The sequence below is a fragment of the Psammomys obesus genome, unplaced genomic scaffold (assembly GCF_907164565.1).
Source record: "Psammomys obesus unplaced genomic scaffold, mPsaObe1.curated_primary_1811, whole genome shotgun sequence".
Classification (NCBI taxonomy): domain Eukaryota; kingdom Metazoa; phylum Chordata; class Mammalia; order Rodentia; family Muridae; genus Psammomys; species Psammomys obesus.
The window spans coordinates 6,467,742-6,477,046 of record NW_026596152.1 but is presented as its reverse complement, the minus strand read 5'-3'; the positions used below and the strand labels follow the sequence as shown (position 1 = coordinate 6,477,046).

General features: G+C 48.5%; 1 protein-coding gene across 1 annotated transcript in view; it reads right to left on the bottom strand.

Moving 5' to 3' along the window:
• Positions 1-371: 371 nt before the first annotated feature.
• The window catches only part of LOC129666989 (heparan sulfate glucosamine 3-O-sulfotransferase 3B1), a 32,915-nt gene continuing 23,981 nt past the window's right edge, over positions 372-9,305 (bottom strand). Inside the window, exon 2 of the mRNA XM_055594417.1 lies at positions 372-4,307. Coding sequence (XP_055450392.1) covers positions 3,689-4,307 — 619 coding nt within the window. The 3' untranslated portion in view covers positions 372-3,688. The remainder of the gene's footprint in view (positions 4,308-9,305) is intronic.

Below are 9,305 nucleotides of genomic sequence, written 5' to 3'. Positions count from 1 at the left end.
ATCGAGGCTTGCAAGATGGCTCAGCGGGTAAAGGTACCTGCTACCAATTCTGATGGCCTAAGTTAAATCCCCAAGACTGCATGGTGGGATGAGCCAGACCTGCAGGCACGCACAGAAAACGAATTAGGCTGAAAAATCAGCAGAGCCTTTAATTCCAGCACTCAGGAGGTTCAGGCAGGATTGCTAGGAGTTTGAAGCCACCCTAAGGCTACAGTGTAAGACTGTCTCAAAAAACACAAACAACAAACAAACCTGAAAAAAAAAATCCACCCACCTGCCCGTGTGCAAATATGTCCACATGTAACAAGCTACTGAAAAATATCACTGCCTTCTCCAGCTGCCACACACAGCAAAACACAAACATATCCACGTGTTGGTAAAATATATTTTATTTGTTCATACAAGAAAAAGTATGAATTACCAGAATTTCATTTTCCTAAAAACATCTTTCTCTGTGTAAAATTAATCTGTGTTATACATAGGACAAAATACTTGATTTAATTTTTTTTTTTGTACATATCGGCTATTCTAACGTCCATGTTATAGAAGACATACTGCTAGAATTTGCACAGCATTTTTGATTACTGGGCTGAATGAAACTCAGTCATAAATTAATGTTATAAAAATGAAAAAATATAACTAACCACACCTTCAAATATTCATTAATCATTCTTTCTGGAAAACTGAAAAGAGAAATGACACCAACATCTGCATCAACACCTTCTGTACTCACTGACGTGATGTGTGTGTGTGTTAAGAGCCTTCCATTTCCCTTTCTCAGGGAGCAGCTAGGCGGGGTCTGCAACTGAGTTTCTCCCCAAAGGCTGAAGGGCATCTGTCACTCAGAAGGACTCTCCCTCCGAGAGTCCGCTCCCCCCAGCATATCTCTCCTCCTCCATCCAATGAAGACTTTATTCCATAGTCACTCCGCCTGGAACACTTTTGTAAATGTTTCCAGACTAAACGAACACACCTGCTTGCAAACATCCCCAGCGAAAGCTTTCCGTGAATAGACACTAAAACAAAAAGAATCAAACATTTTTGTGGACTTTTTTTTTGTTTGCTTTCAAGCCAGGAAAGAAATGAAAGCTTTGAGAAATAAAGTTCACCAGGAATATGCCAGACTTTTCCTAGAAACCAGGAGAACACTCAAACATGGGGTGGGACAAACTGTCAAGACGTAAACTGCTGTCTGTGTCCTGGCAGTTCAGCGGTGAAGCTCGGTGGCCTTGTAGTTGGCCAGGATGGGAAGGGACAGACCTAAGCCTTAGTTTCCTATGTTGCCCAGCTCCTCTGAGAAGGGGCTACCTGGGGTAGTAACAGCTCTCCCATGAGGCAGCATCTTGGGCAGGGTCCAATCAGTCAGGGACTGTAAGCCATCGGGACCTGATGAAGAGGCTCCCACGTTGTTTGGGTCATTTGACCAACCTTGAAAACCTCACCCTGCTCCAGCAGCGCTAATTGCCAACATCTGCTTGGATCCAAGGACCCAGCACAGAATCTTGACTCACTTCAGCGTCCGTGACTCCATGACCTTCCTTCTATCTCAACACATCCTGTTTTTGTTCTGTTCTAAAGCAAGGGGTAGACAACTTAAACAAGCGTCCAGCTTGGGAAGAGAGCAGAAAGGCTCACACCTTTTTCCTCCAGCTTGGCTGTGTACCATTCTCTGAACTCTATGTACTTCTACTCTGCAAGCAGCCAGAAAGCCTCGGTGAAGGCCTTGGACAGGCTGCCTCTGCCTGTGAGCAAGATTCTGCAGTCGGTGAGGGGAGGTGTCCTTGTTCTGATTTCAAACAGCCTTTTACAAGGAAAAGTAAGGCTGGTGAGAGTCTTTCATGCAGGCATTTCTACGCCCAAGCAGCTGGCCAGGAGACTATGCTATGATTGTGGTGTTGGCCTAAATGCAGGCAATACACAACTGTGTATAGGCAGAAGAAAATGAGCAAATGACCATGAAATGGGCTGGGGGTGTGGCTCAGTGTTTGCCCAGTGTGCAAAAGGCCCAAGATTCTGCCCTCAGCTCTGCAGAAGGAGAAAAAGAAAAAGGAAGAAATGGATGTAACATCTAAGAAATGAACACAGCCAATGACCACCTTTCCACTATAAACCTGCCCAGGGACCATCTTGCTGCCCAGAATAAGCTAATTTCAGCCGGGCTATAATTTGTAGAAAACCACAAACTTGGTTTCAAACTATCCCTATGGACCATAGATACCTCTCACTAGTTTCTAGAGACAATGTATCTTCTCTTTCCGTATAACTTTGATCACCCAGTCAAGTCAGACTATAGAGTGTCCAAAGGAATCTTTTGTAACTATCACAATGTAACCATTTCAACCAAGTATGCATTCTTGATGATAGTCTAACTCAGGTAACAATCCTTTCGGGAAGGAGGCATTCTGGTTTAGGAAACTGAGGATTAACTGAATATATCATGCTGTACTATCACTACACAGTTTTCCTAACTAGCTGAAGGATGGCCCCTCCCTGACCCCCTGTCCTCCCAACACAGAGGTTCAGGAAGAACCATCTGCCTATTAGCAGCAAAGCTGGCAACTTCTCTGCTAACCCCCACTACCTCACCGGGAGGCTGCACAAGTGCCAGGCTTGAGTACCTACAAGCAGCCAGCTTTCCCAGCCTGGGCCCACTAGGACCATCCTCCAAAGCCTGCTGTGGTCACTGCCTACAGATTGTGTTGTATCTCTGGGATGGGGTAAGCATTTCAGAGGCGTTTGGCTGCAACGCTGGGCATCCCCTTCCTCTACCAGGCTGCTTGTTATATCCGAGTGTTCTGCCTTTTCTCTGTTCTGAGGCTTGAGTCTATGGGTCTACACATAGCAACGCCTCTATGAGTGCTGAGGGACACATCTGAACCCTATGGGTCCTTACATCTAGCACCCAGGTTTAGGCCTGGCAGACTCTTTGGCCTGTCACACAGAACTGTCTGGCTGAGGAAAAGGGTGCGGTACATTCTTACGCAAATGAGACATCACCTTTTTTGTCAAGTATCGCCACACTCATGGGACCTGGAAAAGGGATCAATTTCTGCATATACTTCCAGCTGGCTAAGGGATGGAGGAATAGAGCAGAAGAAGGCTGGGGTCATAAGGACTTGGGTCCCTGTAAGGGAGGTGAGAGAAATGCCACTTGGTTCTAGCTACATCAGTGAGATTAAGGAACTGCTTATGTAAATTCCACCTTCAGACTTCAGCAAGCTGAGGCAGCTCCGTGCTTCCAGAAGGTATCTGGGCAAAAAGAAAAAAAAAGAAGAAGAAAAGAAAGAAAGAAGGAAAGAAAACAACAACAACAAAAACCAACCAACTGAGGCAGCCAAGATCCAAGGAGATAGCAGGTGGAGGATCCAAGGTGATTGAAGACTGAATACCCGTAACAAAAATCTCAAGTTGTGCTTTTCTTATTCTTAAATACAACGGGGGCGGGGGCGGGGGGGGTTCGGGGAGGAGAACAAGGAAGCACCATCGTTTGTGAGGGACAGAACAAAATATGGGAGATAAACACTTTGGAATGTTAACAGACCGTGACGGGAACTCTCTGCAGAGCGTGGCTAGGCAGCTTAGTGAATTAATTGCTCGTGAATTAAAAATAAATTATTATAAAATAGATTTCTGTACATTTTACATACATATACTCTCTCTCAATAGATAAGCCGCAAGGGGAGGAGACTCAGTCCCAGCCGAAGTCGCGGCCGGTCATCTGGTAGAACTTGCGGTTGAAGGGCCGGTAAAAGTCACGCAGCTGCCGCAGCACCTCGCGCGCGATGGCGGGGTGCGCGCGGCCCTTGGTCTTGCCCAGGCAGTGCGGCTTGCCGCTGCCCTCCGCCTTCTTGAGGCACGGGAAGCCCTTGGTCTGGTTGAAGTAGAAGTGCTTGTCGGTGATGATGCGCTTGAGGCCCAGGAAATCCTGCACGCGGCGCAGCTCGCCGGCCGGGTCGCTGACCAGCCGCTCCCCGCTCACGAAGAGCATCTGGCGCAGCGGGAAGTGGCGCAGCCAGGGCTCCAGGTGCTTGGCGTACAGGCCGATCTGGATGGCGCTCCAGGACGTGTCGATGAGGCCCGCGCTGCGGTTGCGGAACGTCAGGCTCTCGAAGCTGGGGATGTCCGGCCGCTTGGACAGCGTCTGCGTGTAGTCCGAGATGGCCCTGGTCACCGGGTCGCGCACCACCACGATGAGCTTGGTGTCCCTGGACATGGCCGAGATGCGCGCGGGGGCCTCCCGGGTCACGAAGTAGCTGGGCGTCTTCTCCATGGTGATCTGTCCCTCCAGGGTTCTGGGCATCAGGTCCCTGCGGGAGGCAAAGAAACAATCTGGGGTCAGAAAATGGAGCTTCTGCCTCTGGGCTCAAGATCACACCTAATTTTGGGGCCCTCTTATTATTGAGGCCATTTTTTGAAACAAAAAACGCAACAGGATTTTAGAGCTAGGGTACATTAACCCTTTCCACCACCAGCACCCCTGCCCCTGCCCCCAACTGGGAGGCCAGACAGCGCCTAGCTGAACCTGGAGCAACTTCCCACTAGGCAGAAGGGCAAGGCCAGTTTCTCTGGGGTGCTGGTGTGAGTGTTACCTCTCCCTAAGCCAACTCAAAGTATCCAGTTTTCGAAAGCCCTCCCCACCCCACTCCTCCAAAAGTCTATCAAAAATGGCACCAAGAACTCAGGTTGCCTGTTCCTCAGTCTGCACATGTCCACCAAGCCCCGATGGTCTTGGGCATCAGAAACGTGACTTGACAAAATGGCCAAAAAGCAACGGAGCAGGCATTATCCAAAAACTCAATGAAATCGATACAAACAGACAGAACCATACCAAGTGAAAATTCTCCAGGCAGTCAATGCTAGATGCTTCCAAAAACACCTTAGATTCCATCAGGGCAAAATAACTGCGAGGTATCTACCAGAGTATTGATTTCACCAAAAGCACCAGACAACACTGTTGACACATAGAGTCAGTACAAACTGTGACATCTGGACTGGGTTTCTGCATTGGTGAATGACAGTCATGCTGACTAACGAATCAGCGGTGTGGCACCTTGGTTACAGGATGTGAGAGCAAGAGGCAGGTGAACTAGAAACCATTTGTAGTAGTTTGTGCTGTTTCATAGATTCTGTTACATGACTAGGCAATGACTACTGTGAAGCTAGGAGTCGGGGTGGCCCGAGCCACTGACTCTAGAAGTGTAGAGTCTGGGTCCTGTCAGTGAACTTGAGGACATTTTCAGTAGACCGGATGTAGAAGCTCCAGGGAGCAGAACGAGCACCAGTCAAAGGTGAGCAAAGAGGAACATGGGAAAAAAAGGACCAGGAAATCCTGGGTGGGGACGGGGATGGGGGCAAGGTGGGGGTTAAGGGATGGCAGACAAGAATGAGAATACGGCATACAGGCATGTCCATGGGTTAAAGGTTCTGTAACATCTCTGCAGGTGGCAAACTGGAGGACAGAGAGAAAGAGAGCATCTGGGTGACACATCCTCCTACGGACAATTCTAAAAAGACGCCATGAAGGCAGAGGCCATGCATACCCGGTAAAACACACACACACACACACACACACACACGCACGCACACACACACACACACACACACACACACACACACACACACACACAGTTTAATCCCTAGCGCTTAGCATGGTGCACAGAATCACAGCAGGTGTCCTCTAAATGCCTATAAACAGTGATGGATTAGTGGTCTTGCTGACAGGTAAGCCCCAAATGGAAACAAGAAAGGCAAACAGATGAGCTTTACTTCACAGTTTGGGTGGGCTGGACTGGGAAGCCCTCTCTACCGCCTTGCGGCTCTGTGACCAGGGAGTGAGTTTTTAACATCTCTGAGCTTTGCCACCCTAATGTGCAAAACTGGAATAATTCCATCTACCTGCTGAGTTGCTGAGAGAATTAAGGGAGGATTTCAAGCCACAGTGGTTTGTTCAGATTAACACTAGAAGGGTGTAGGTCTGGGGGTTCTGCTCCTTCTGGCTCTGCGGCTTATTATTGGCTGTCTGGAGAGAGCAATGGCTACCTCAGGAGGATGTAATGAGAACGAAAAGTCAGTAATCAACATACTTAGAGCATGCTTGACACGATCCCCGTGTCTGGTACATGTGTGCCATTATTATCCCTATGCACATGAGTCCTGCCAGTTTCGTTCTATGAAAGGATTAAGCATGAAAATTAAACATTAAATAAATAGGTAGTAGATCTGTCCACATATGTTTAACCGCCCATTAACTATGGGGTGGAGAGTCTGACTGATTTTTGCTTGGGCACAAAGATGAAATACAAAGAGAGATAATCTTCACATCTTTTTTTGTGGTAAATATTTCCTTCTCAGTAGAACATTCTAAACGTCTATTTTCAAGCCATCATGCTGCCTGAGGCAGTAATCAGAGCACGTTTTTAGAACTAACGACATAAACTTGATTTTGTAAGAAAGAAAATGTTTGGTTCTGCAGAGGGCGCAAGCTCCTTCTAGGACAAGTCCACCGGGAGTTCACAAAAAACCGCACTTCGCCTGGCCTAGAGGAAGCTCCTCACAGCCCCGCTGGGTGCTAAAGCCAGATTAACCCACTTTGCCCACTTACTATAGGATAGTGGTGCCATCAGGCTAAGGTAATCAAGGATTAAAAGATTCCCAGCTCTCAACTTACTTAGCTCATCTCAGGAAAAAAAAAAAAAAAAATCGGGTCAGCTCTGACACAGGCCGGGTTTCTTCTGTGTGCCGAGCTGTCTGCAACTGGACAGCTTATAAGAAATCCAGACTCAAAATGAAAGCAATATGGCCATGGTGAGCGGTAATCTGGTTCCTCACCCCACCCCACACCCTGCCCTGGGTGGCCAGAGCCACTGGGAATGGGTGTAGTGAAGGTGATTTCTGTGTTGAGGGATTCGCTTTGGCCTGACATAGACTTTGAGGTCCTGCTGTCAGGTGTAGTTCTCAAGACCGGTGACCTTCCCATCCGTGTGACAGTTTGCTCAGCTGAACACTGACGGCAGGGGTGATGTCCTGCTCTTACAAAGCTTTAAGAAACTGGAGACTTGAGACTGGTACCTCACTGGCACTAGGAAAATGGTACCCATCACCTCCTGCCAGGATCTTGGGAAAACAGAGTGGCGCCTCTGCACACAGGCACTGGTCACAGCGAGCTCTATCCACGAAGGGCAATTCATTTGTTGTCAGCAGGACCAGTAAAAAGGAACAGTGCACGCGTTACAAAGTCCCTAAGAGCTTAAGGGGCACTGACTGGGGAAACCCCGCTCTGCAGACATGCCTCCTAGGACATTCCTAAAGCTACAGTACTTTGACACTTGTTAAAGCAACAGAGCCAGGGCACCTACTTTTGTGACTCTGAGACTCAGCCCCAGCTTTGATGGACTCTGAGGCTGATCTCGCCAGGGAGCTGGATGCAGACAATAGGTAGTCAGGACTGGGTATCTGGGTTCCCCACCACTAAGTGCTTCCAGAGCCCCCTCTGAAGACTTCAGACTTCAGATCTGTATCTGGGCTCTGACAGACCTGGCAGCGATCTCCAACATGAGCTTTCGCTGGGACTAAGTGAAGGCTTAGAGGCCTGACTCCAATTTGGTCTAGCACTGTACCTTTGCTGCACCGAGCAGAGAACAGAACACCCAAGAGTAGGAAGAACTCCTTGCGTGGAACTTCCCAGGTGCTTACAGGTAAGACCTTTCCTTCTGGTCGGAGCTGTCCGTTTCTCCACCAGCAGCTTCCAGCGTCAAGTTCTTTCCATGCACCACACACACACACACACACACACACACACACACACACACACACACACCCCTTTCATAATTTCTCTGACGAGGCATCCCAGAGTCCACTGCAGCCCCAAGCTGGCCCCCAGAGAAGCACATCCCATGGGGTAATTGTGCTGCTCATTACAAAAGCCAGTTTCTCAAATGGATAGTCACAGCTAATAATTATACCGCGCTTCGGGGGCTCACAAAGGAACTTTCACATGCATTATCTGATTTAATCCCTCACCACAGGCCTTTGAGGTAGGTATTGTAATCCCCAATTTACTAATGAAGAAGCTGAGTCTAAAGCAGAGAGGGTGATGCCTGGGTCACGGAGCTGGGACTCCTGGTGTGCCCCTTCCACCCATCCAGGGTGTCTCCCTCTCAGCAGTCTTTCTGTCTGAACAAGACTGAGAGAGCACAGGGCTTTGCATGTCTCTCTTTAGATATGTGTCTGTTCATAGATGAAATACCTCTGCTTCACAGATTAGAATCTTAATGGTAGACACTTAAGTCTCAATCAGATCACTGCTGATCATAATTGTTCAAATAGGAGTCAGATTTCGAAACAATAAGCCTCTTTGATTCACATATTCCCATTGTTACTTGCAATTTATGGGGCTTGAAAAGTCATCAGCGGTTCCAACAGCCCCTGCCCTGTATTAGCACCACCGGCTCAGCCCCTCCTCTCCTCTTTCCCAGGGGTGGGAAAGCACACCTCTCTGAAAGCACAGAAACCTGGTACACTCATGAATAAGTGAATGAGAAGCAGAGGCCCAGGCTAAGAGGCACAATTCAGAGCTTATGCATGGAAAAGTTCCTTAGGATGGCCCGGGAAACACTGTCTTGGCATGAGTGCCTACCACAGAAACAGAGTGACAGAGAGCGGAAAGGGTCCACGCCTCCAGGGAGAGCTGCAGAATGAGGCAGGCTTGCCGCCCTGTCTTAAAGCCTAGAGCTGCCCATGAACATCTGGTACCCAAGGAGCTGGGCCCACAGGGGCATACAGGGCTTAGACCTCGTGGGAAGATTTACAAGACAGTCGTATGTATCTCATTGCTGGCTAGGCTCACCTCTGGGTGCAGAGTAGAACCACTGAGGGTGTTTTAGCAAGGACTAAATGCCTGGGCTCCACCCAGACACACTGAATAAACCAGGCTCTGGCTGGGCACGGCTCCAGCACAGGACTCTAATGATTCTCCTGTATAGACAGGATGGAGTGTCTGCAGCCTTGGACTTAATCATGGGCATTTTTTTTTTACATTGGCATTTGTATGCACCTAGGTAGAGACTCTGTGTGGGGGTGCTTAGGGACACCACAAAGAAAAGCGGGAGGCACACACTGAAGACTGAGAGCTCAAGACCAGCTTTGCCTACATGGTGAATTCCAGGCCAGCCTGGGTTTATGTCAAGAAGCTCAAAACAGCCTGTAATTCCAACTTCAGGGGATCCAGTGCATTCTTTTAGCCTCTTTGAATACCAGTACACACACACACACACACACACACACACACACACACACACACACACACA